We start from the raw sequence: 26,700 nt of genomic DNA on the forward strand, positions 1-26,700 counted from the left end.
CCGATCGCCTACTGCCCATTCTCCGAGCCAGGTCTTCCCTGGACCCGCCGGCAACAGCAGGTGGATGGCGGGTTAGTTACTCCCAAGAGCGTGAGCAAAACTTCAAACGTCCCCTCGGCTTTCCTTGGAATGACAGAATTTGGGATGATTTCCTTCTAATCCTTATCTTAAAAACAAACAAAAGCCTAGCATAAAATGCCTCACACAAAGACTCTGATAAAGGCAGCTCTGCAGACTTACGAGGCTACCCAGGCTGTTCTGGGAATCACCGTCAGCCCTGCAACCCGTCCTCCCCTCGGACACTGCTCTGTCCTTGAAGAGACCCACTGCCCAGCTCAGGCCTCTCTGTCCCCACAACCTGGGTCTGCTGCTGGGAGCGGAGAAAAGGAAGCCCTCCCAGCGGCCTCCCAGAGCTCATGTCTCTGTCGCAGACGCAACCAAACCCCCGTCCATGCGCTCACTGCCACGTGGATGAAGTGCACGGTCTCTAGTGACAACCGTCCACGCGTCCGCCACCACAGAGGAAGTGCGTGGCTTCCAGTGACGAGCTGTGGGAGAGGTGGAAGGACAGGAGGACCCAGAGAGGCGGAGGCAGCTCAGGAAGGACGAGGGAAGCTCGGAAGAGAGGGAGCGCATGGGAAAGCGAGGCCCCGCGGGTGCTGGAGTCCCAGAAGCAGACCCTGACGGGGGCTGGTGCTGTCAGTTCGCACCGTCCAGGCCAAACTGGCAAATACCAGGGCCTTCTATCTCCATGATTCACCTCAGGTGCCCAGCGGTCAGTGTCCCCACCAGTTTTGAAGAGTTCAAGACAGAAATTCTGTGTAATTCTTATGCTAAAAACGTCGTCAACTTCACTGGGCTGCCCGTTAAGTCCCTGTGGTCATCAGGCCAGGGGCTGGAAGCTGACTGAAACGCCACCCCACCTCCCCTCCCTCCCACCACCGCTTCCCAAGCTCAGGAGCGGTGTCTTAAGTCACCACTTCTTTTTGTAAGTAACCTCAAAGGTTAACCAACCGAGAGAGAGATCAGGAGAGGGCACGTTCCTATGCGTCATCTCTTAAGATATCGCAGTGATGTATCAAATGAAACAGGTGAGAGGTTAAAAGGAAACTACCGCAACAGAAGAGGGGTCAGGGAGAGGATGGCAAAGAACATATAAAAGTCCAGCTCTTACAGACGAAGCTTGTGTTTTTCTTTTCCTTTCTCTTTTGTAAAAACCTTTAGCTGCTTTTTAGAACAAAAAGCCTCAACTAAAACGGCCCTGCTGCCAGACCACTGTGCCCGGGGACGGAAAGCGGGGAGGGAAGGAAGCTCGGTGGAGGGCGCCGTGGCCGCCAGAAGCAGGATGAGGAGGGGAGGGCGGGGTTAATCTGCGCGGCATGACGGCTCGGTCACTCCACGGTCGTGGCGGAAAGGAGGCGGGAATGGAGTCATTTGCTTTTTTGTTTGTTTCGTATTAAAGCCAAGCAGGTCAATGCCACAGATCCACGGGTGCAAGCTGGTTGGACAACGGAGCTTTCAGGAGTGGAGGAGAGCAGGGAGATCTCGCAGTCCGGGCCAGGTCGGTGGACAGTGGATCCATCTGGGAGACTCCCCAGCGTCCGGCGGCAGCGAGGTGGAGGGGTGGCAGTCCTTCCGGGCAGGCCAGGCCCGGCGTCTTCAGGCCTTGCTCTCCTCCACCTTCACTGCCCGGGGCTTGATCGCTCCAGTTCGCTTCATCTGGGAAGCGGCTGAGGGGGCCTCCTGCAGCTTCACGGCTCCCAGGCTGGGCTTTTCATCCACTCGTTGTTTTGCCTTTGGACAGACGGATGGGGACAAAGAAAGTTACCCTTACGCAGACACACCTGCCAGGATCCGCGGTCCCACCCCCCGCTTCCTGCTCCTGAGTCAGAGGAAAGCCACCCTAAGAAGCCCATCCTTCAGCCGAAGGACCAAACTCAGAAGTGACCGGCCTGGGAAGGACGCTGGCAGGAGGCTGCTCTGGTCCCTCCCACGGGGGCTGAGCGCAGTGATTCGGAGCTGCGGGAGGACCCCGGGTCCTCCGGGAAGCATTCTGCGCTGCCCAGGGGCCTCTGCAGGCGGCACACCCAAGGCCGCTTGGAGGGACCTTTTCAAGTCAGTGCACCCCACGGCCCTCAGAGCTCCCGACTGTGCTGAGGGGGCGCAGGGCCTCTCGCCCAACTGGGTCTCCCAGATCTTCCACCCTCCCCGACTCCCACGGTGTGGAAACCTTTCCCCAAAGCCCCTAGTTTGACCTCCAGAGTCGCGGTCAGGGTCCCGTTACTCTGCAGCTCTGCACAGTGAGGTGTGTCGCAGAGTGAGCAGCCTGCCTTTGGCCCCTCATACAGTGGGGGGAGCTCTGAAGAAAGCTCTAGAAGCTCAGTCCAAGCAACTCAAAGAGCGACCCTCGGGGAACCAAGTTAGGAGACGTGAAATGAACAATCAAGCTTCCACCTCCACCATCCAGGAGTGCTGTTTTACTAACATCCCCCGCCTGACGTGTCTGAGCTCTGGAGCCTGGTCACATTTTAGAGGAGTGAAGAGAATCACGCTGAAGGCAAAGACGCTGAGAGATCCGTCTCATTATAAAACGGGGAAACGTCATTCCGTCTGGATCCCACCCGGCCAAGACGAGGACGAGACACAACACTTACAAGGCCAGCACGCGCAGGCACACACGCCAGGCACGCACGCGCACGCACACCCCCGGCTTCTAGAGCTGACCCACGGGCCTAAGCGGGTCCCAGCGCCTTCACAGCCCAGTGGCTGTGGAGGGAGAGTCCACCTTCCGGCACCACCTCCTCAGAGGATCCCGCACCCTCCCTTCTCTGCAGACAAGGAAGGACCCAGACGCCCGTCAAGAGGAGAAGTGCCTTCTCCAGGGGGGACTCGGGCTCCCCGGCTCCCACGCCACACTCTAAGCGCCAGGGCACGTCTCTCTTTCTAAGAGGAGCACGCAAACGGCTGGACAGTCCCTCCTCTTTTGGCACTTGGAGACGGGCCTAAGCGTCCAGGGCTGGAGGGTCTGGAAAGCCATCTTCTACCTGTTGAACGTAGTGTCCCTGCACAGAGCCCATGTTAACTGCTGATCCAGAGGGCTTCCCACTGGGGCTAGCAGAGCTAGGCCTGAAAAAACCAAAGGAGGGGATGAGAACACACACGTCACCACGGAAACGGACTCAAGCCTCCAACAGAGGAAACAGACCCAGACAGCCAGAGCGCAGGGGGCGAGGGTGTCGCCACTGGGCCCTGGCACCTCCAACCCAGCTCATGGGGACACACCTGAGGGGCAGAGGCCAGGTCCCCACCACGGGCAGACACTGACCGGTCAAGACGACAGACGGACACCACCCCTCTCTCAGGTTTGGAGGGTCTAGACCAACATGATGCTCCAGACAAAATGTCTATTAACCTGACACATGAGGGAATTCCCTGGCAGTCCAGTGGTTATGACTTGGTGCTTTTACTGCCGTGGACCCAGGTTCAATCCCTAGTGGGGAAACTAAGATCCCACAAGCCGTGTGGCACAGCAAAAAAAAAAAAAAAAAAAAAAGTAAAAAGAAACAAAAATGAACTTAAACTCCAACAGGAGTTTAGACTTTAAAAAAAAAAAGGGAATTTCCTAGCGGTCCAGAGGTTAGGTCTCGGCACTTCCACTGTGGGGGCCTAGGTTCGATCCCTGGTCGGGGAACTAAGATCCTGCAAGCCGCACAGCGCAGCCAAAAAAAAAACCCGGACGAACAAACAAACCAACCTGATACGTGAGTTAGCTGAGTATCTTTCCAGTCTTCACTTGCGGGGTGGAGGGTAGGGGTGGTAAAGAGAGATACCAAAAGTAACAAAAATGTAGAACATCTTTCTAAATGAGTTCCACTGACCAGACAACTAGCTCCCAGGGATGTTAATCAGGCGCTACTGGAAAAAAGATCCTGGGGTCAAAAATCGTTAAGTAGTTACGTGTGCAAAGTTCTACAAGGACTTTCCCCTGAGGGCCAGGGGCTGCTCAGGCCCTATGCTGAGGTGCGCCCCGACTCCCCAACAAGCCCTCTTGGGCATGCACGCCCCCCAAGTATCTGACCAGGGAACGCTTTTCTGACAGGGCATGCCTCAGAAGCCCTGTTTCCAGAAAAGTTAGGCAACACTGCACTGTAAAAATATACCAATTTCCCCAACCAACCCCACTAAGACACCAACAATACAAAGGCTACTAATTAAGGCTTATATTTTGTAAATATTCTCCAAAGAATAAAGCTGCTGCTGCCATTCCTACAGTGAATGGACACAGGCGACTCTTGTTATGTGAGCGTCCGTTTCTGGATTTGCCTCTGAGGAAGGCTCTGCAGCCAGATGAGGCTAAAACCTGCCTGGGGCGGCAGGGGAACGACAGCCTCTCTTTATGCTTGAAGCTTCCTTTTTCCTTCCAAATCACACTCATTGTTTGGCGCTGCCGTCCATGTATATTTTTCTTACAGGTCTGTTATTTTGGCCTATGTGAAAAATATGGTTGGAAAGCAAAACAAGTCGAGTCAAGCCAAGAGAGTGAAAATAAGAACAGGAAAGATAATGACACGGGGGAAAATTCACAAAAAGCCCTCTCTCGGGAAATGCAGCTGGAGTATACGGACTGACGTGACCACGGAGGAGGACTCGGCCTCAACACTCTGAGCGCGACGGGGCCGGGCGGGCGGCCGTGCGGGCGACCTTGCCCTCAGCCACGCCGGCAGCCTCGCGCAGGGCACTGCGGGTCACGCACACCCGTTTTACTCGTGTGCAGCCAGGAGGAATCTCCAGGAATCTCCCACACGTAACAAGAGTCGACTGTGCCAACCCTCGGGCCAAGCGCCGTGTGCTGCCTCCCCAGCCGCGCGCTTCTCCGCGGGTGAGAGGGCCATCAGAAGCAGACGCTCCCTGACTTCCTAACACGCTAAGTCCTGGTGACCCTTGAGCATCACGGGTTTGAACTGCATGGGTCCACTTACACGTGAACTTTTTTCAGTAAGCACGTACTACACGACCTGCAGTTGGTTGAATCCTCGGATGTGGAACTGTGGACACGAAGGGCTAAGTGTAAAGTTATACTTGAACTTTCAACTGCATGGAGGGTCAGCGCCCCTAACCCCTGCGTTGTTCAAGGGTCAACTGTAACTCAACATCATGACTGATACAAAGCCCCCCCCCTCTGAATCCAGCCAAGGGACCCGGGACAGTTAGTGGAGGCGGAGGCAGATCCCAAGAAGGCAAAGAAGGTACAGCTCTTGCCCTATGAGCCCAGCAGCAGCAAGCCCTGGTGGGGTCACAAGGCCATTCAAGGGACATGTGGCCCCAGGAAAGGAAACCCCCCCACACCTTCCAGGGTATCTGCCCTCTCTGCCAGTGAATCTTTAAAAAAAAAGTCTGGTGAGAAAGCTGTTAGTAGCCAGGGTCTGTCCTGACGCTATTATAACATTAGCCTTTCCTTTCCCTGCCTTTCCAGAAAATTCTCCCATACCAAGACATTTTATGATGACGATTAAAAGCAAAGCCATGCCCCAGAGTTCCTGAGTCTCCTGTGTCCCAGCACTGGAACTTCACGGTGACACACAGGCTGACAAAGGCGACCCAGCCTCAGCGCCCTCGCGCTGCTCTCCCTGGGCCCGCGATTCCACAGCGAGGACTCAGCTGTGAGCATCCGACCCCCAGGGCGTCTCTTTACCTGTAGGTCTGCGGTGACGGCATGGAGCCTCCTGAAGAAACATTCTGTTTACTGTCGGCAAAGTGGAAGCCCTTCATCTCCATCTGAGAGGACTAAAGACACCGGGAAGTGATAGGCTGTCACTGGAAACGCCCTGGGGACAGCTGCCCGCGCCACCAACCACCCTGGGCAGAGCCAGTGGGGGCCACGAGGACTTCAGGACAGAGAAGCACCTCATCAAGGAGCGCGCACACCTGGCCTTCCAGTGCAGGCTGGAGGCAGGAGCGACCACATGTGCTCGTTTCCTTTGCGCGGGCGGGGAGGGCCGACTGTGCGCCGCCCCTGAGCACTGGCCGCGGTGAACGTGCCCTCTCTGCCCCAGAGGCCACCCTCTGCAGCACCCGGGAGCTGGCAAGGACTTCGGCCCCCCAGACCTCAGCCGCAGGCACCTTCCTCCCTGCCCTGCTCACCCAGGCCTGTTCACGTTGCTAGTAACACGTGACCAGAGCTTCCTGCCACGGGACGGAGAGGACTCGGCAACGAGTGGGCCACCAGTGGTCTGGCGAGGCCCGGAGCCCACGTCCCAGACCGCTGGCACTCTCCCCCTAATAGTGGTTCCTGACTGGCCAGAAAGGGTCCCCGAGACGAGAACGGCACCCCACCCCAGGGCCACAGCAAGATGGAGTCATCCTCACCTCTCTGCTGGTGTTAAGGACCGAAGGCTGGGACCCGGGTGGGAGCATTCTTCGGGGGGCCCCGACAGAGAGGCTCTGCCCCTGTGGCAGCTGGATGGACTGCGGCAGGAGCAGGGGCTGCTGCCCAGAGCCGTACCGAGGCAGAGGCAGCTGGGAGCCAGGCAGCGGCATCGTCAGCTGCTGGACAACAGGGACAGTCAGGGGGAGGAAGCCACAAACCGCCGTTTACACATACATCCAAGAGCAACCGCGCATCACACTTCACTTTCTCATTGCAGATGAAAGGAAGCAAGGCCTTCACACAGTAGGACAGATTCTGGATAGAACACAGCAGAAATCACCCTAGACTTCATACTTTCAGTGGTAGGGGGCAAGCCTTAGGTGGTGAGAAAATTAACTCGGACGGCTAGAAAATAAGCAGGACAGCTACGGGTGTCAAGTGCAGAAGGTGGGCGGCAAACCCCGTGTGCGTGTTGGGGGGCGGGGAGAAAGGTCAGGAAGGTCTAGAAGCCTTCTCAGGAAGCAGTGTCCAAGCAAGTCCCAAAAGATGGGAGCTCGACAGGAGGGGTATCCTTGTGCCCCTTTTTGCAGCACAAAAAGGCAAGACTACTTCATGCTCTGCCTCCAAAGGTGACAGAAAACTGGGGTCTGGGGTTTAGGGTTCCTGCAGTCCTGGAGCCTTCTGAAGCCTGGTATCCTGAAGTCCAGAACGAGCTGCGAGAAGGGAAGGAAGTGGGCCAGGAGACCCTCGGGACGGGGCGGGTGGGCCACCTGTGGTCTCTTGGTCACCTTCCTCTTCATCTCCCTGCTACTGAGTCCACAGTGGAGGATCAGAAGGACCTATTGGAATTGCATCCCTGAGACGTGGGGCAGCCAGACCTCAAGGCCCGGGCCCCTCCTTGCGCACAGCTGGGTGTGGGAAGAAGGTAAGGATGGCGCAGCGTTTCTGGAGCGCTGGCTCGGGGTGCGGTGTGTGAGCTGACGTGAGTCTTAAAGAGGCGCCCTGGCTGCTGTGCTGAGAACAAACTGGCAGCTGAGAGTAGGAGCTGGGCGGGGGCTGGGGGTGGGGGGTGGAGGGGAAGAGAAAGGGCCAGACTCTGAATACTTTTCAAAGGTAGGGCTGACTGGATGTGACGAATCAGCAGGGGCGTGGCGGAAGCAGGGATCCAGGGATGCCCCATGCCGGACATGAGCAGAAATGGCAGGCAGACCACTGGGTCTGAGTTCAGGTCCAGGAGACAGAAATTCGGGAGAACTGGGAATCGTTGGATTTGGGTGAGGCTTAGAGCCACAGGTCTAGAAAGAGGCCCAAAGACGGAGCCCAGAAGGCACAGCGACTTACTGCCTGGGGAGGCAAGGGGGAAACAGCAAAGGAGACCGGGAAGAGTCCTCAGGGAGGTGGAAGAAAAACCAGGAGCAGTGTCCTCGGAACCCAGAGAGCGTGGTTCGGGGAAAGGAGTGACCACTGGGTCAAATGCTACTGATGGGTCAGTAGGAGGAGGGTGAAGAACCGTCAGGTTCAGTAACGTGGAATCTACCAGTGTCCCTAAAGAAGCGTTTTGTTTCTTAAAAGACGAGGAAAGACCGGGCTGCCTGGGGGTGTGTCGGAAGGGACCCTCACAGCCGGAGGGCAGCACTGCAGCACCTCTACGTGCTGATGGCGGGAAGAGGACGCTAGCTGGAGCAGCTCCCAGGTGGGTGGAGAGGATGGGCTGCCCGCTCTCACCCCAGGGCCCCTCGCAGGCTCGGAGACGTGGTGCTGGGAGTTTGCAGATGTTTTCTTTTCCTTGTTACTACTCATTTCTTTGGCGACACAGGATGCAAAATCACGGTGGGGGGGAAGGCAATGAGGAGGGTGGGGAGATGCCCAAGCTCTGGCTTTCCAGAGGGCGGCTGTATTTAACCTGAATCCAGTCTGACGGGGTCGGTTTCCCTCCAGTCTCAGGAAGCTGGGCAGAGGCGGGCCAGGGTTTAACCCAGGTGAGCACAGGGAGGGAGGGGTGGGGTGGAGCTGAGTGCAAATGACAAGGAGCGGGGGACTCCCCTGGCGGTCCAGTGGTTAGGACTCCACGCTTCCACTGCAGGAGGCACGGGTTCGATCCCTGGTTAGGGAACTAAGATCCTGCGTGCCACGGCGCAGTCAAAAGAACAAAAAAGACAAGGAGGGTGTCTGGGGCTCTGCTGAAGGGGGCAGGGGGCAGGGATGGGGGAGGGAGAATTAAAAGGTGACTGGACGTGGGTCACTAGAGGGAGGGAGTGAGAAAAGTCAGAGGTGGTGACCTGGTAGGACCCTTCAGCCCGAGACGACGGGAGAGGTACAGCGACTGGCAGTGACCAGTCCAGACTGGAGGCGAGCAGGCACTGGTGGTGAGGCTGTGGAACTGGGGGCAGAGACCTGGGGGTGAGGGGTCACCTACAGAGACACCAAAACCCCTGAGAACTACAACGGGAGACGTGCTGGAGACTGAGCCACGGGCCAAAGGAGGGGAGTGACCCTCAGAACCATCTAATGCGCCCACGGGTCGGGGGGAGGAGGATGTGGGACCGGACACGGACTCAGCAACATGGTGCTCGCAGCACACAGGGGCCGGTGGGGGCACAGTCTACGGGGTGGGCTCCAAAGCCAGGATGTGAGGGGCAGGCGGGGAGAGTGGCCTCGAAGCACGCGTGTGCACGCAGAGGAGACACGCAGCCACCCCCAAGGCCACAGCAGGAGGGCGGAGAGGCTGCAGGAGAAGCGGCGCCCTTGCTCTCAGGGAAAGCCCGGTCTCAGGACTGCTCACAGGAGGCGGAGCAGCTGGCCCTGGTCTGGCGGCCCAAGGACCAGTGGCAGTGGCTACAAGCAGCACGTAAGTCAGTGGGCATCACGAGGCAGATGCAAGGGGAAACGATCGTGAAGAAAAGAGACCTAGTGTCCTGAGGTGGGAGTGAGTGAATTCCTGACCTGCGGGAGCTGCGAGTCCAACATCTGGGAGGCGCCGAGCCCGGCGGCCGGGCCGAGCTGGCCCTCGTAGACCAGGGCTTGGTTTCCACTCATGGGCTGGTAGGGCGAGCCGGACTGGGGCTTCACCATCTCTAAGGGCTGCATGCCTGGGAACGCCGAGTAGGGGGGCTTCAAGGCTGTTCCTCCGGAGAGGATCATGGTGCTGGGCGGTGACAGGCTGGGGTGCATATACACCTGAGATCTGCAAAAGCCAGACAGACGGTCGGGGCAGGTGCACGACTGCCCCAGCTGATCTCACACGTGGGCACGCCTCAGAATCCCCGGAGGGCTCGTCGCTCCAACATAGGCTGTCAGCTCACCCCCAGGGATTCTGACTCAGAAGGTCTGGGATGGGCCCTGGGAACTTGCACTTAAACAAGCTCCTAGACGGTGCTGCTGGTCTAGGGACCACGGTTTGAGCACCACTGGATTAAGCAGACAGCACAGGACAGGAGACACTGAAAGAGTGGGTGAGAGGCAGCAAGGTGCAGCAAGGCGGGACAGCAGGGAGGGGGCCGGAGGACAAGGAGAGAAAGGACAAGGCCGGGCCACCCCTCTCCCACAGCACAGCTCACCCTCACACCCGCCCCCAAGCGGGGGAGCGCAGAGCAGCAGCCGGCAAAGGGAAAAAGCCCACAGGCTGGGAAGGCGGAGAGCCCTGTTGCGAGCTGCCAGCCCCCCAGGTCCTGGCGTCTCACCTGAAGGGCTGTAAGGAGCTGAAGATCTCCTGAGACTGGGAGACGGGGAGCCCGCCCCTCAGCCCGAGCTGGGCTTGAGCTTGCAGAGACGTGTGAAGGGAAATCGGGATCTGCTGGGCAGCGGCAGCCTGTGGACGGGGAGCCAGGCCATCACCGCGCTGCCCACCAGGCTGACGCTCACCCCCGCCTCCCACCCCCGCCCGCCCTTCTCCACGGGCAGCCAACACCGCCCACAATGCAAACTCATGTCCTGCCTGTGCTTCCTTCACTCTTGGGAGAAAGCAGAAAACTGGCAGCAATCCCAAACCAGGGCACATCCCTATACTGGATTCTGTACAGTGGTGGGAACACTAGCTACACGTATCAACAGAGGTGGGTTTCAGAAACGCAACGGTGGATGGAAAATGTGCATGAAGAATACGTGCAGTTATGATCCAGCTACACGAAGAGCAAGATCTTGCAAAACCAAACAACGTAATACTTAAGAATATGTTATGAACAGAGATCAGGACAGGCCAAGTCCTCCGTCCCCAGAATGGCACTCCATCCTGGTCCGTGCGGGCACACGGGTCGGTGGGGCTGCAGGATGATTAGGAAGGCCCAGCACCAGCTTCAGGAGGAAGACTTCCAAAAAAGCATCCCCTCGCGGCACAGAAAGTATGCCAATTCTGCATAAAAACAAACACCTGCTCGCTTCTACAACTACCTCTTTCTAACGCATCCATGCCTGGGAGTCTAGGCCTTTCTTCTCTTCATCAGAAGGATACCTGATCACCAAAGAGAATTCCGTTTCAGTGAATTCCCCAGCTAGGGCACAGGAGCGCTTCGAGAAGGGAAAACTAAGCCGAGTCTGGAGCACTCAGCTCCATCCTCCTCCTTGTCTCTCGTGTACTCATCCAGTAAATACTGACTGGCTGCCATACGTGCCAGGTACTGAGCGTTAACGTGAGGGGTACAAAAAATGAGACACACCACGAACAAATAAATGAAGAAGGTAATTACGCCGTGTGCTGCACCCCTTCCCCCACCCCCCCGCGGGGCCACCTGGCTCGCCGTCATCACCTGTTGGTAACTCTGCTGCTGAGGTATCGTCTGAGGAACCAGCCGGGGCTGACTTGCAAACACATGGCCATCCAGGTAGAGAGGTGGCAGGTGGTTGCCTGGAAACAGAATCCGAGGGGCTGAAACAGGATCAAGCCTCACTGTTCCTGAAGGTGCTGGGAATCGGTGGGAGAAGGGAGTGTGTGCACAGCTGACCCTGTGCTCCTGCAGGGCCCAGGGCCCAGGGCCCAGGCAGAGGGGCTGGCCGCAGCCTGCCTTTCCCCCTCACCCATTCACCCACTGCCCCGCACACGGGGGCCGGGGCGTTCGTCATAAAGGAAGGCTGCCTTGGTCTCTCAGTCACCTTCCTCTTCATCTCCCTGCTATTGAGTCCACAGTGGAGGGTCAGAAGGATCTATTGGAATTACATCACTGAGACTTTGGCAGCCAGGCCCTCAAAATCCCCACAGGCTCCCTTGGGGCACCAACACAGCGCTGAGGTTGGTGACAGGATAAAATTGGGCTCAGCTGATACAAAGCACTTCCCAGACGTGAGCTCGTCTCACTGCCGTGGCGACCGCACCCAGGGCCACCGTCACCCTGCGTTACGTCGCGGAGGAGGGGGCACAGCTCAGAGAGCTGCTCAGGCGGCACGGTCTGACCCAAAGCCAAGTCTCTCATCAGTCCCCTCTCCAGGAGGTGGAAGAGCCTCACCAAAGTCGCACGGTCCTGCTTCCCAGCCCAGGAAGCAGGTGACCTGAGGACGTGGGAAGCTACGACCCCCAGCCTAGAACGCGCCCCGCTCTACACACGCCTTAAGTCAAGGCAGGGGTGGTACTCAGGGCTGCAAATCCAGCCTTTCTCTCGAGTGAACGGAGAAGGCTCCCTGAGCTGGCTCGCGGGGGAGATACCTGGAAGAGACGCAGAAGGTGCGACCGAGGCCACGGGCATGGGGGGCATGGACACCCCACCGAAGGAGCTGTAGCTGACCCCGCTGGAGGCTCCCCCGGAGGACGGGGGCTGCAGGCCCGAGCCAGTGCCTCCTGGAGAGCTCTGCTCCGGCAAACTGGGCGAGTTTTCCCAAGCCTTGCGCGCAGACTCCATCTTCAGAAGCAAGGAGGTGGGGGAGACGAAAATTACCATCTGGGAGGCCGTGGACGGCACAAGTTAAGCCCAGGGAGGTGGGCGGGGCTGCCCGCCCCTGCCCCTTCACAAGCCAAGGCACCGGGCGGCTCCGCCTTGCTCGGGGCCAGTGTTACCTTCAGAGTGAGGTCGGCGGTGGGGAAAGACATCTGGGAGAGGCCGATGGCCCTCTGGATGTGATGATCGCGCCGGAGGATGGGGATACTCTGTGCCAACCCAGCCTGAAGGGGAAGGAGACCACGGAACACTGACAGGCCCAGAGAAAGCGAGACGACGTGTCCAAACACGCCTTCCGTTTCAGTTGTGTGCACTCGAGACCCCTCCAAATAGCTGCCTCCACCGATTCTCTCGAAAGAAGGCCGTGGAGAGCCGCCCTCATCCCCGCACCCCAAGCCCTCCAGCAGGGCCACCGTGTTTTGGCAACATAAACACGGCTGGCTGCCAGCACGCAGGCCCAATACATGGCATGGAGATACCAGGTCCTGTCTCAGCCCCCTCCCCCAAAACTGTGAAAAAGATGTCCTGGTAGCACATGTTCGGAAATGCAACCACTAGGCCCTCCTCCTGTGGTGCCCGGCGCCCACCAGCACGATCCAGGGATTCTGAGAAACCTCAGAGTAAAGAAACCTGTTTAGCGCAGCATTCTCAAACATGTGCAACCACAGAACCTGGGAGGTTTTTAAATCACAAAGTGCCAAATAAACCAGACCTTAGGGGTTACACTATCCCATTTTAAGTTCACAAAACCAGAGCGTGGAACAACTTGCTCAAGGACGTGTGACTAGCTAGAGACAGCATCAGGACTTGAACCACGTTTGGCCAACCCCAGAGCCACGGCTGGTTCACCCCCTCTGGTTTCGGAACACCTGACGAGGCTCTTTTTGCCCAGGGCCTGCTGGCACGGGGACGACAGAGCTGGAGGTGGAAGCACAGACTTACGTTACTGGCCAACGCGTCCTGAAGTTTGACAACTGGATTCCCCGCGGGACCAGAGGCAGAACCGGGCTGCAAGCTGAAATCAGAGTCCTAGAAAAAAAGGGAACAAAGCCCACAGAAATCACCATGGCTCACCTTCTGTCAGAGACCCACGTTAATTTGATCCACAGTCTCAGCAACTCAAAAACCCACTAAGCAGCATTCACCACATGAGCAAGATGGCCAGATGTTTCCCGATGGCCCCCAAGAAAGGAGACCACCCCCTTCTCTCTGCCCGGCTCCCTGCTCGGCCTGAGAATCTGCCTGGTGTCAGCAGGGAGACCGAGAAAGTAGCTCACAGCACCTCTTCACCTGCAAAGCCACCCGCCACGCTCCCCTGGAGCACTGCCAGCGCCCATGTCCCCGCTCCTTCTAGGAGCCCACCCTAAGCTCCCCCCTTCCTCTCCAAGCACCAAAGGCACAGCGATGGGGGTGGGGGGGCGCAGGGAGAAGAAAACAAATCAAAGCCTCACCTTTGGATTGACTCCAAATTCAATGGGTGGCACTGGCAGCACAGAGTCCACGTGGATCTCCACCCCATTGACAGGGGGGACCACAGCCCCCTGCAGCCGCTCAGCCCCCTCGGAGCCCTTTCTGTTTCTCAGAGACCGCTCATTGCCGATGGGTCCTGGTCTGTGCTCCTTGCTCTGTCCCGAGCCTTGTTCAGAATCCTTGATGGAAAAGCAGAGAGGCTGAGACGCACTGCCTGGAACGACCCTGATCTCCAGCTTCCAAGGGACCGGGAGTCGGGGAAGAAGACAAAAGATACCAGTCCTTCCGCCCAGCCCGGCCCCTGAGAGCCAAACTCCCAGGTTACCTTCGGCTCCGACTGCTTCTGAGTCTGCTCCTTGTGGCCATCGGCCTTGGGCTCCAGGCCAGGCCCGCTTGCCTCCTCGGGTTTCAGAGTGCCGTACGGGGAGCTGCGCTGCGAGGAGGTCGCTGAGGACTCCCGAGACTCGGCGCTCAGGTCAACGCCACTGTCTCCCTGGCTGCTCTTAAAGCCCTGCTGTGCAGGACACAGGAGGGTCAGAGCCCATCCCCTCTCCGCCTGCCTGCAGAGTGAGACTGGGCGGCTCGACACGTCTCCCGGCCCAAGCCCATAATCACAGGTACGCGTGGGCCCTGGACGGAGACCACAAACCCGCTGTGCTTGTGACCACCGCCAGATGCCGAGGAGAGGCCCTCATGCCGCCTACCCAGGGTGGGTGCTCCCTGGCCATCCCCGCTCTTTCTTCCTCCCTCCCACACAGGCCCCTCCCACAGATCCGAAAGCAAGACTGGAGACCAGTGATGAGCCAGGCTCACTGCCCCGCCAGGGAGAGCACGGGCGGGCCTCTGGGACGGCGGCGGACATGAGCACACGCCTGGCGCCTGTCGGCCACTCACCTCGGCAGAGCCGGGCTCGGTGCCGGCAAAGGCAGTGGCGGCTTTGGCCCAGGAGTCGCCGGTCGAGGCCTGAATGGGGAGGGCTGCTGGGGAGGAAGACAGAGAGTCAGGACGTCGTAGAGGAACAACCAAGCCAGAAAAACAAGCACAGGCGCAGCTCACACAAACCCAAGTCTCTGAACCGCCCCCGCTCCCACCGCAATCGACCCATTAGCGAAAGAGGAGCCGGTCTGATACCTCCACCCGACTTCCCAACATCCTCGGGCGGATCTCCGTCAACGTGCTTCCTGTGATTTCACTGACAATGTGCTCTACTAAACACACCAGCAACTTTTCACTCACACCGCTTAGAATGCTCTATCACTACCTCTGCTGCGGTGAAGCTTTTTGCACATAAACCATTTATTTCTACACGTTGGCACCTCTACAAGTCTCTGAAAAATTGAAGCTGATGTTACTCAACTTTTGTTAGCTCACAGACCACCCTGAGAACCCAGCAAAAGCCATGGACCCTGTGTGTGCACATGAAATCTCACATGCTCTTTTTAAGATCCAGGGGCCCTCTGAAGTCACCCACAGACCCCTGGTCTGAGCAACCAATGAGATGCTGCAGGATCCTGGAGGGAGAGCATGACTCCGGAGTTAGCCCACTCTGCTTGACCAATATGGCAGGTAAGTATTTTTGGACCTTTATACCATGATACCCACAACTCTCACAACCAAACTGACCAATCAAAATTTTATTAAAAATTATCGTACTTTTAATCAGAGTTGACAATTTCCCAATGTTATTTTGCAATGTGTTGGAACCAAGCTTTTAACCAGGAACATGAAGACAGGCCATGAGGCTAAAACTGAAAGAATCAGGTTCAGAACCTAGGTTCTTGGGTGTTTGGGCTCTGGGGTTGTTACTTCACTCTGGAAGCCTCGGCTGCTTGGAATAAAAGAGCTGGAGGGCTTCCCTGGTGGCTCAGTGATTAAGAATCCACCTGCCAATGCAGGGGACATGGGTTCGAGCCCTAGTTGGGAAGATCCTACATGCCGCAGGGCAACTAAGCCCGTACGCCACAACTACTGAAGCCCGCGTGCCTACAGCCCATGCTCTGCGACAAGGGGGGCCACCACAATGAGAAGCCCACGCACCGCAACGAAGAGTAGCCCCCGTTCACCGCAACTGGAGAAAGCCCGCGCGCAGCAACGAAGACCCAACGCAGCCAAAAATAAATAAATTAAAAATAAATTAATTAGAAAAAAAAAAAAGAGCTGGAAATGGATGATTTCTCCAAGCTCCCCTTGTATAGCTGCAGGGCCCTGCCGAAAGCAGGCATTCAAGAAGAATCTACTCAATTTAAATGGTTTTGTATTTTAAAATGAAAAATTACCAGAAAAATAGCACTGGGTAAGAAATTCTTTCAGGGAAACAAATTTTCTAAAAGGGAAGGGCCACCCTAGTCTGGTTTCAAACCTAAGACAGCCTTTGGGGAGGAGCTGACAGAAAGTTCCTTCTGCTGAGGAAGGACAGGAAAGCTTCTGGACTGTGTTCTCCTGAGCAGTCGTCTGCTCTCCTCCTCAAGGGAAGAAGCAAGGATAACCGGTGTGGGCAGAGTCAAGCCAACTCCCCGAGTGACCTCAGCCGGGCGGGGGTGGGGGCCATCCTTTTCCATCACTGGATACGGAATGCTCTCCTCTCCACCAAATTTCAGGCAGGGAAAATGTGACATCTGTTCAGAGGCTGCAGCAGTATGTGGTGCTAAGATGTCACCCAACGCCCTGACTCAGCAGAGGAAGCCAGGAAACAGGTAATGCTCCGTCTGTGTTCACGGCCCCAAAGTAGGATGCTCCCTAATAAGAGGCCCCGAGCCTGTGAGGCGGCTGTGGGCCAAGAGGCTGAGCCCAGACCCCATGCTCTTACCCTGGCCGCTGCTCTCCCAGATCTCGGTGCCCAGGCTACTGCCAGGCACAGCTCCATCACCCTGCTCCAGGCACAGGTGGTTCTGCTTTTTCGCAAACCGAGGAGGAATACGAGAGGAAAGGCTTCGGCCTTTCACAGGTACCTAAGGAGAAGAAAGGTGATGCGGTCCGGCCTCGACCTCAGACATGAAGGATAACAAGCTCTCCCCAGGAAGACTACCCCAGGCACCAGAACCACACCCCCGGAAACTGCTCCAGTGACGCTACAGCCAGCGGCGCTACAGCACTCGTCAGCCAAGACCTCAACCATGTGGGAACTGCAGTGCCGACCAAACCGCCCCCGGAAGCGAACAGTGGGCTGTGACCTGGGACTGCGGGGCAAGTGAGCAGTGCTCGGCCCCGACTCCGTTTCGAGTACAGAGTCGCCAACCCTCGTGACTCCCAGGGTGATGAGTCTCGTCCCACTCGGGCCGGAGCACAGTGGAAGGAGGATGGACTTCGGGGCCGACGGAGGCCTGCGTCCTGCTCGGCCCTGTTTCGGCGGGTGTCACCCCGGACCAGTCCCCCTCTTGGAGAGCAGGGATAACACCATCTGCTGCCGTGGAGCCACAGGGATAGCGGGCCCTGGGAGGCAGCGCGTGTTTAATAAACATGCCTTCTTCCTCTCCTGTCTTGGGACTAATTCAGAAGCCCCGGCCCCACCCACGCCTCGCGCCCCGACCTGCACGGCTGGCTCCTTCCTTCTCCTCTCTTCCTCCAGCACACGGCGCTGCTTCTTGGTCAGGACTTCGATGAAGCCTTCCCCCACCACAGAGCCCACCTCACCCTCCTCTCCGGGGCTGGATCCGCAGTTTTCAACGCCGGCATCTGAACCAAGATTCACAAGGAAAGACAGTGCGTGGTTCCATTTACTGGGAGCCAAGAATAACCCCACCCTACAGGCACCTGATATCTAAGGACCGGCTCAGCTCCAAGGCCAGGCTCTTAGCTGGCTTGGGCCTCGGCATATTCACCAGGGTCCAGGAAAGCCAGCTATGATTTCTACACCCTTCTCGTGGCCCCTCTAACACAGTGTTACCTCAAACCACAGAGGCTACGGTGAAGAAAACAGTCTTCAGAGACAGACACACCTAAGTCCCAGCTCTGTTCCCAACCAGCTGCCAACTTCTCTGGGCCTCAGCTTCCCCATCTTTAAAACTGGGACACCGCAGGGCTGCTATGGGGGTTCAGCATGGTTCTGAGTGACATGAAGGCAAGAATCCTTTCTGGTTTGCTCTTAACGCAGTACGTGCCCAGAAGCTAAGATATTCAGTGAAAGGGCAAACTCAGCAACCCACCGAGGTGGCCACGGCTCCCCATTTTGCCCGGACTCTTCTCCCCCTGAAGATGTGAGGTGACACTCACTTCCATAGTTCAGGTCAAATGGTTTCATGGTCTCTCCCTGTTCGCCTGCCCTCTGGGCAGCCAGCTGGGCCTCCTTCTCTGCCTTCTCACAGGAGGCTTCAGGGATGTCAGAGGTGGCATGGGCCGCCCGCTCCAGCGTGTAGTGGCCGCTCCCACTGCTGCAGCCAAGACCTCCAGGCAAGGTGTCCTCCGGGGACCTATAAAGGAAGGAGGATCTCGTTAGCTCAGAAGTGACCAGAGGCTGGGGAAGGAGAGAGAAGGAAAAACTGCACATGCACGCACAGCACGCACACAAGCACAGCGCCCTGATCTTTGTCACTTCCTCTAGGCGTCCCCTCCATTCAGCAGACGCCGCTTGCTGGTGGTAGTGCGTTCTGCAAGCCCGTGTGGAGGCTGCCCCAGCAGCACTGCTACGGCAGAGCCCACGGGGAAACTGCTCTCTCCCCAGCCCCTTCCCAGGGCTGATACTTCTGTCCTTTCCCACTGTGTGCCAAACCCAGTAGGGCTACAGAAAGGAGAGGGGGAAGGGGGAATGCTTAGAAAGGGGCTGCAGAACTTTCTGCTCCTCTCGTAAGACTGACCAGAGAGGAGCCCAGGCCTCGCCCTACCACCAGCCCAGCCACTGGGGCAGAAATCAGAAGCAAAGCCAAGTCTTGGCATCTGGGGCCTAGAAAGCTAGTCTAGATGGACACCTAAAAGAACCTGCATTCTTCTGTGGTTCCTTCCTCGGGGGTATGGATTAATTACAGGCCAGGCTTGAACTCTAAGAAGGCTGGGAGGTGGGAAGCGGTCTTCCTCAGCACGCTGGGGCGTGGCCTGCACACGATGAGGAAGGCAGGCTGCACAGCTTCTGCCCCGCCCTGATCCCGGGCCAGGCTTGGGCACTGAGCCGACACCGAGCTCCGATCATCACCCCCCACCAAAGCCTCTAATTCTAAACAAGCGGTGCTCACCAGGCCTCGGGCAGCTCACTCCCCCTTTGCTTACCGCCTGGCTCCCACCAGGCCTCGGGCAGCTCACTCCCTTTGCTTACCGCCTGGCTCTCACCAGGCCTCGGGCAGCTCACTCCCTTTGCTTACCGCCTGGCTCTCACCAGGCCTCGGGCAGCTCACTCCCTTTGCTTACCGCCTGGCTCTCACCAGGCCGAGGTGGCAATCCCCAAAGCGGCACTGCTTCTCTTCACTGTCGAGAAGCAAAGCCACTCATGGAAGAGCGATCTCTGCAAAGCCACTCAGGGAAGAGCGATCTCTGTGGGGGCCAGGAGGCCAGCAACGCCCCACGTGTTCCTGGAGGACGCTGCCTGGCAGCAGCCTGGAGCCAAGGAGTCCGGTGGACTGACCGGTACTCACGAGGCGCCGTGAACAGGGAGCGCTCCTCTGTGGCGGTGGCCCCTCGGCTGGACTCCGAGGAGACACGTGGGGGCTGAGCTCTTGAGACAGGGACTGGGATGGGCACCACAACCACAGGGGGACCGGCGGGGCGGGGGCTCTAGTCTTAGTTCTGAAGCCACAACAACAGCAGCAGCAGCAGCACGCCACAAGAGAAGCAGACAGCAGTGCGAGAGCCAGTGATGGAGACGCTCACGGACAATGGCCTCGGGCGGTCGGGCGCCCTCCTGGAGCACAACGAGGGGGAGGGAGTCGGGGCCCCGACACACGGCGGGACACGCATGCATGAAGTGCCGCTGGAACAACCGGCTAACAGAACGACAGCAACAAAAAAGAACCCCGGACTCAAAAGGTTTCCGGTTTACCTTTTGGCTTTCAAAGGCGTCCCACTCTGATGGCTCTCATAACGGGGAGAAGCTTCACCGCCACCTGGCCTAACAGGCTTCTCCCCGAACCCTCCCGGCTCCAGCTTCCGGCTCTGTCTGTCAGCGAGGGGTCTCTGGCCGGAGAAGCTCCGCTTGGCCAGCTCCTTCTTCTCGCCCGCGCTCGCCCCGGGCAGGCCGTCGGCCTGGGGCTCGGGCCCGGGCCCGTCCCGCCTCTCCCGCCTCTCGCTGAAGTCGCTGCTCTCGGAGGCCGTCTCCCACTCCTCGTTGGCGTGGTCCGAGGAGTTCTGGTAGGCGAGCTCGGGGGACCTGCGGCCCGTGGTGCCGCTCCTGTCCCCGGGACAGGGTCTGGGCCGGCCCGGCCACTGGCCCGCCGGCAGGGGCTGCTCATCCTCAGGCCCCCACAGGCCCAGGGCCTCCCGCTCCTGCCGAAGGCGCCGGAAGCGGGGGGGTTTGTCCTGGCGGGGGGGCCGCCTTCTCCTGAAGGGCCGGTTCTCGGCATTTTCGGAATCTGCCGCGTGGTCATCTTGGAAGAAGGCCCTCTTGTCCTCCACACGGCCATCCTCGAAGCCCCGGGTGCCCAAGGCGTCGGGGTGTCTGTAGGTGTCCGGGATGTAGTCTCTGTCTGAGGGCCGCCGGGCCCCGCACGTGTCAGGGGGGCCAGACTCCTGCCAGGAGGCACCCAGACCCCGGCTGGGCCAGGGGGCCGCCTCCTTGGCCACGAAGGTTCTCCGGCCATATGCGCAGTTGCTCAGCCGCGGGGGGAGGGCGCGCCCGAAGGCCCGCGGGCCTCGGTTCTTGGCCTCTGGCCCGCCGTGGTCCTCAGGGCACATCCTGCCGGACCGCCAGGACTCCCTGAAGTCGCCCTTCCTCCCGGCGGCCTCCTCCCTCTCCGGGAGCGCGCCCTCGTCCCCGGTCTCGGCGCCCCGCTGCCGCCGCCGCTTGGGAAGCTCCTCGTACTCAGAGCCTTCGCTGTGGGTCTCGCTGGCGATCCTCCGCCGGGGCTTGGCCCGGGGGAAGTCGTCTGCCAGCCCGAACTCTCGAGGTCCCCGGCCGCGGCCGCTCCTCTGGCTGCCGCCGTAGAGGCCCCGAGCCCCAAGGACGCCCCCGCCACAGAGACCGCCGCCCGCAGGCCGCCCGCGGAAAGTGAACTCTCGGAAGCCGCGGCCGCGGCCCCGGGGCTGCCCCCGGCCCCCAAAGGCCTGTTCCTCATCAATGAAGATCCAGTTATTCCTCTTGGTAGGGGGTGTGTGGCTGGCCTCCCGGGCCCCGTCGGGCTGGTCATCCTCCTCCAGCCGGCTGGCCTCGTGGCCCAAGGCGGCACGGGCCGAGCCCTGGTCCTCCGAGGCGGCCGGGGCCGCGCTGGGCAGCGCGGGATCGTTCTCTTGGTCCTGGTCCTCGGCCGCCTCGCAAACGGGCCCCGTCTCCCGAGCCAGGCAGGCGCTCCCGTCTCCCAGCTCCGGCTTCAGCTTGTCGAGCTCCTTCTCCTTGTCTTCCACCTTGAGGGCCTTCAGGACGGGCTTCTTGATGGGGCCGGATCTCCGGGTCCTGCTGGTCTGCTCCGGGTGCTGGCTGCCGGCGCCCCGGGCTTCTGGCGTCCACTCGGGCTCCAGGGCCGGCTGTTTCCCAGGGCTCCCTTCCTTCTCCCAGGAGGAGACACTGAAGGACAGCTCCTCCTGGGGCGCCTCTTTCTCGACCCTGGTGTCTGGGTCGGCGGCCTTCGGCTGGCGGCTCACGTCCCAATCGCTATACTCTGTTTTTTTCTCAGCCGGGGCAAAGTCGGGCTCCAGTGTGGAACACCTGAGGTTTGGGGTGTGACTCCCAGGCGCGCCTGCTTCCTGAACATTGTCTTGGGGTGGGAACAAAAGCTCCTGGCCTATTCTTTGAGAAGAGACACAGCTGTCAAAGTCTGCTGGGGCCTTCTTGTCAAAAGCACTCAAGTACTCCTCCCCTCTCTCCTCAAGGGGATCGCGCCGGGCACTTACGCCCCCTGACCTTCCAGGTGAGGCAGAGTAAGCGCTTTCATTCCTGAAAAGGAACCAGAAAAATCAGTCAATGTGATTGGAGCCTGGTTCCTGGGTTCCATGCTGAACACAGTTTAGGTTTAAAAAGAAAAAAATTTAAAAAAAAAAGAAAAAGAAAAAAACATAGGCACCAACATTCACTCTATCTTTAAACAGGTCTCAAAGATGCGGGGCCATGGGCTGGTGGCGGCCCCTGGAGTCCAGAGAGTGAAGAAGTCAGTGGCCGGTGGACTCAGCGAGCAGCCGGGGATCCTCTGGTTCACACAAGCTGGAGCCGGGGCGTCCACGGAGAGGCTGGGGTGCCGGGCCAGCACAGCCGGCTCGCCTTTACTTTCACAGGAAGGAGCCACGACACACGCACTCAACCCCGCCTGCCCTGTGAGGCCCCCACCCCTCGGCCCTGCCCAAGGTTCCACGGGATTTGCCTCTGACGCCAGGATTTCTCCCGGGCCCTCAGTTGCCATCAGCGCCTCTCACACAAAAGCATCCGGCCATCCTTATCTCACTCTCCTTCCCCAGGGGGCACCATCTCCTGGGACAGGGCCTCTTCCCAGAGCCCTATCTCAGTGAGGACCTTGAGACCCCTCCTTCAGCTCCAGGTCAGTAGGACCAAGTTTTGCCTCACCTGACATGCATGTCCATGGCCAAAGTGTCACTGGACTTCGGGTGGGGGAGCGAGTAGCCCTTGCTCTGCAACGCCATGTAACCCTCGGGGCCCCACACGGGGGCTGCATCGATGGCGTTCACTTTCCTTTCTGGCAGTGGGGGCACACAGCTCTGATCCTCAGAGCGACAGCCAGTTCCACTGAGAGAATCCTGGGCCATCATGGGTTTCATCAATCCTGAAGAAGGCAAAGAACCAATCAGTCACCTCGTTTAGCAAGCCATGTGTCAACCACAGGCCCAAAGGAGACAAGCTGCCCCAACTCTCACATGGACACAGCACCCCACTTGCTTAACACCACTGAGGTCCCCTCTTTCTGATCACAGAACCTCTGAAGGCACACATGCATGCAATCTGCAAGGCCTGTTCAAAGACCTGCGAGGTCCAATCCTAGTTCCTGGATGAAGAGCCCCTGTGTGGAAGGCTATAAAAAACTGGCAAATGGAAACTGGAACCATCAAACGGGAGAGCTCAGGGGTGTCAGCGGAACGCTAGGGGGGCCAGTCAGTCAGCAACGCAAGATGCCTGAAGGTCTTCTGCACAGACACAAGGAAGATGAGCTACGCTCCAGGAAGCCTACATGCAACAAGGAGCCAGCGTCTACCTGCTTCCAATCCCCTGCAAGAAGATTCAGAAAAGGATTGGGGCTTTAGCTCCTTTTATTTCTACCCCTAAGCTCGACAGTAATAACTCCACATTTTGTACATGGAAGGGCAGTGGGGGATACACAAATGACACTAACTGGCCTGAGGAGACTGGGACATGCTGATGTCTCGGTCCTACCAGATATAAACCAGTCAGGGAAATGGCACCCCCGCCCTCCCCGGGCCCCTCTGTCCACGTCTATCAAACAAGGGGGGCTGGGCTGCTGCAGACGACATTAAAGGTCTCTCACTGGGCCAGATGCTGTGGAGAAAAGAAGATCTGATTTTTCAAATCCTTCACAAAGCTAATTATTGGCCCCCCGTGTTTTTCTGCCCATCTTTTGAGGTAATCTGACCAGGACAATGGTTCTGCATTAGACCAACGGCTTTAAGCTTCCTTTCAGCTGTGGGGTGCTCTGTTCCAATGCTCTCAATATATGACTCCAGCACAAAGTTAGTCTGAGTCAGGTGGTGGTGGGGACCCTCTCTGGAATCCTAGAATTACACACCATTTATTAAGTACTGATGACACGGTGTGCGGAACCGCTCCACGCTGTACACGGACTTATGTTTGTCAATATGGCAGCTCATATTACCTGAAAAAACCTCCTGTCACAAAAACGCTGGACAAAAACACATTAAACATTTCACTCGCAGAGCTCTGTTCCCCCAAAACCGGGAAACCCCCAGGGAGCTGAAACCACAGCCATGGCCAGAGCCACGAGCTGGTGCTCCCTAGAGGGGAGCCAGGGACACATCCATCAGCTTTAGTAACCTATGGGCATGCTCCTAAATGCCCCCCCAGGACAGGTGACGGGGCTTTTCCACACAAGGCAGAGAGCTGCGGCTGAGATGCTGCTTAAACAAAGACCCTCAAAGGGCTATGCCCTCAATTAAAAGGTGGATCAGAAAAATATATGCTCTTTAGTACAGAGAGATGACTGAATTTGTGTCTTGGCCTGGGCTAGGGTAGGGAAAACAGTCCTCCGTGAGGAGTTCATAGCCACATGCCAGCTTTCATGCAGGTTTGGGGGCAGGGGGGTGAAGTTCAGATTTATACCCCTAGAATGTTCCAGAAACTTCCTGAGTTAGAATAAAGGGTAGTTCTAGGGTGGCGGAAGAAAACATAAAACCACACTGGAGGGATATACCCTCAAACCAAGCTATACTAGATCCCCACGATAAATAAAGCTCTGCTGAAAATGAACTCACAATCCAAAATTACCAGAACACTGTGTGGAAAACAATCTGCTATGAGTCCACGGTAAGCCCACGGGATTATATACCTTCCTCAAGAACTTCAGGTAACAAATTAAAATGTGAAGCACTAGAAAATTATGTTTTAAATGATTACAAACATAAAGGAAGGAATTAAAAACTTATGAAAAATATAAAACACAAGAAAAATGACAGATTTGAGGAAAAAATTCTGGTAATAAAAATACAGAGTCACTGAAATTAAAAACTCACTGGACAGTAAAAAAAAAAAAAAAGAGCAGATCAGACACAGTTGGAGAGAAAAGAGAATTGGAAAATAGTTGAAGGATTTTCCCAGAAGGCACCACAGAGGTTAGCTCTCTTATGTATTTAAGAGACTTGGAAGGCAGAATGAGAAGGCACAGAATAATCTAAGTGGGCGACCTAGGAAGAAAGGATATAAAGAATGAGGGAAGAGCAACATCTGACATGATCATTAGAAGAGAATTTTCCAGAAGTGATGAAAGACATACACCCTTAGATTCGAGCACTGTGAGTTCTAAGCAGAATAAGGTAAGGACAGATATAGATATATACCTAGACACAGCATACTGAGAAGGAACTACAGGAGACCAAAGACAGAGAGACGATCTTAAAAGCACCCAGAAAGAGAACAGTAGATTACCCAGACACAAATCAGACACATGAGCCAGAAAACAAGGAATACTATCTTCACAGTACTAAAAGAAAGTAACTGCCAACCTCGAGTTCTATACCCAGCTACACTATCATTCAAGAGAAAGAGTGACATCAAGACTTTCTCAGGCGAAGACTATCTACTGCCAAGACAACTTTCCTGAAGACCTGGACAGAATGTACTTCATGAAGAAATAAATGGAACCCAGGTGGAAGGATAAGCAGCAAAGAAGCTAGTAAACATCCAGGCAAATCTGAACAAAAACAGGTTGAATGAAACAACAAATAATAGCTGATTTGGTGGGCATAAAAAAAGGTGGAACTAAAATTCCAGGCAAAAATAACAAGACTGATGGGGAGGCAGTTAGAGCTCAGGTTCAGGGTAAAGATATTGATCAGCTTTTGCTAAGTCAAGGGTGCGTGTTAGAATTTTTTTTTTTTTTTTTTTTGCGGTACGCGGGCCTCTCACTGTTGTGGCCTCTCCCGTTGTGGAGCACAGGCTCCGGACGCGCAGGCTCAGCGGCCATGGCTCATGGGCCTAGCTGCTCCACAGCATGTGGGATCTTCCCAGACCAGGGTACAAACCCGTGTCCCCTGGATCGGCAGGCGGACTCGCAACCACTGTGCCACCAGGGAAGCCCGCATGTTAGAATTTAATGTAACCATGCACACAGTAGAAACAGAATGTAGAAGGAAAACAAACAAAAAGAATAGGAAAACCTGTCACCAAAAAAAGAAGAAAAAGAAAAGCATAGAAAAGAGGGATAAACAGAATGCATAAAATAGGAGAGTAGGAAATCTGAATATAATAATCCCAATAAATCTAAAGGGAACAACTTCAGCAACTGAAGTCACAGAGCTTCAAAGTGGGTAAAGCCATACACATCTTACACATACAAAGATATTCTCCTCCAAAAAGGGCTCAGAGAGGCCTGATGGTAAAAAGTTGGGGGAAACAGATACCACATAAATACTAATCGAAAGAAAACTGGAATAAAATGATTACCAGGTAAAGTAGACATTAAAGGTAGAAAGCACAACTAATGATAACAAAGGTGCTATAAGAAGATAAAAGGAACAAGATGAAGTAAGGCTTCCAGACAGATAAAGCAAAAACTGACAGGTTTACAAGATTTGACAAAATCCACATCACAGTGGGAAATGCTCACACACCTCTTAGTAACTGATCAAGGGGATAAAACATTGTGATGATACAGACATTTGTACAGCACAATTAGCAAGCACGATGCCACGTCCAACTGGAGAATACATTCTTCTCAAGCCCTTGAGTGAAATTCGACCTGCCATTTCTTTTAAAAATAAAGTTCTACTGGAAAGCAACCACACCCATTCACTCACTATTGTCTACAGCTGCTTTTGCTCTACAACAGCAAAGCTGGGTAGCAGTTCAAAGCCTAAAATATTTATCATCTGGCATTAATAGAAAAAGTTTGTGACTGCTGGTCTATATCATACAGACCATGTTATCTGACCACAAGGCAGCCATGTTAGAAATTAACACCATAAAGATGGTATTAAAACTTTACATTTGGAAATTTTACAACATGCCATAAAAAATCACTCAAAAAAGATAAAATCAGACTAACATTTAGAACTGTACAATAATAAAAATGTATCTTAAAACTCATAGAGGCTCGTAACTCAGGTGAGACTTAAATACATGAGAGAAGTCAGAAACTAATGAGCTCATCAACATAATCAGTTAGGAAAAGAACAAAATACTTTCAATGGAAATAATGAGGGGGAAAAAAAAGCAGAAGCTAATGAAATAAAAAC

The 26,700-nt window shown here is 56.4% G+C and overlaps 1 protein-coding gene across 5 annotated transcripts in view; it reads right to left on the reverse strand.

The window, feature by feature from the left end:
• Positions 1 to 1,443: 1,443 nt before the first annotated feature.
• The window catches only part of PRRC2B (proline rich coiled-coil 2B), a gene marked incomplete at its 5' end in the record, with an annotated part of 57,598 nt that continues 32,341 nt past the window's right edge, over positions 1,444 to 26,700 (reverse strand). For 2 of the 5 annotated variants that reach the window (XM_079706390.1, XM_079706389.1), the window contains 18 exons: positions 1,444 to 1,794; positions 3,045 to 3,126; positions 5,693 to 5,784; positions 6,367 to 6,543; positions 9,311 to 9,551; positions 10,048 to 10,175; positions 11,110 to 11,207; positions 12,000 to 12,192; positions 12,348 to 12,452; positions 13,171 to 13,257; positions 13,680 to 13,877; positions 14,024 to 14,212; positions 14,593 to 14,675; positions 16,505 to 16,646; positions 17,225 to 17,370; positions 17,908 to 18,104; positions 19,661 to 21,706; positions 22,328 to 22,544. In XM_079706390.1, the coding sequence (XP_079562516.1) occupies positions 1,660 to 1,794; positions 3,045 to 3,126; positions 5,693 to 5,784; positions 6,367 to 6,543; positions 9,311 to 9,551; positions 10,048 to 10,175; positions 11,110 to 11,207; positions 12,000 to 12,192; positions 12,348 to 12,452; positions 13,171 to 13,257; positions 13,680 to 13,877; positions 14,024 to 14,212; positions 14,593 to 14,675; positions 16,505 to 16,646; positions 17,225 to 17,370; positions 17,908 to 18,104; positions 19,661 to 21,706; positions 22,328 to 22,544 (4,556 nt within the window). In that variant the 3' untranslated portion in view covers positions 1,444 to 1,659. The remainder of the gene's footprint in view (positions 1,795 to 3,044; positions 3,127 to 5,692; positions 5,785 to 6,366; positions 6,544 to 9,310; positions 9,552 to 10,047; positions 10,176 to 11,109; positions 11,208 to 11,999; positions 12,193 to 12,347; positions 12,453 to 13,170; positions 13,258 to 13,679; positions 13,878 to 14,023; positions 14,213 to 14,592; positions 14,676 to 16,504; positions 16,647 to 17,224; positions 17,371 to 17,907; positions 18,105 to 19,660; positions 21,707 to 22,327; positions 22,545 to 26,700) is intronic. The other 3 variants (XM_079706391.1, XM_079706392.1, XM_079706393.1) reach the window with 3 other exon arrangements.

This window comes from Hyperoodon ampullatus (assembly GCF_949752795.1).
Source record: "Hyperoodon ampullatus genome assembly, chromosome: 6".
Classification (NCBI taxonomy): domain Eukaryota; kingdom Metazoa; phylum Chordata; class Mammalia; order Artiodactyla; family Ziphiidae; genus Hyperoodon; species Hyperoodon ampullatus.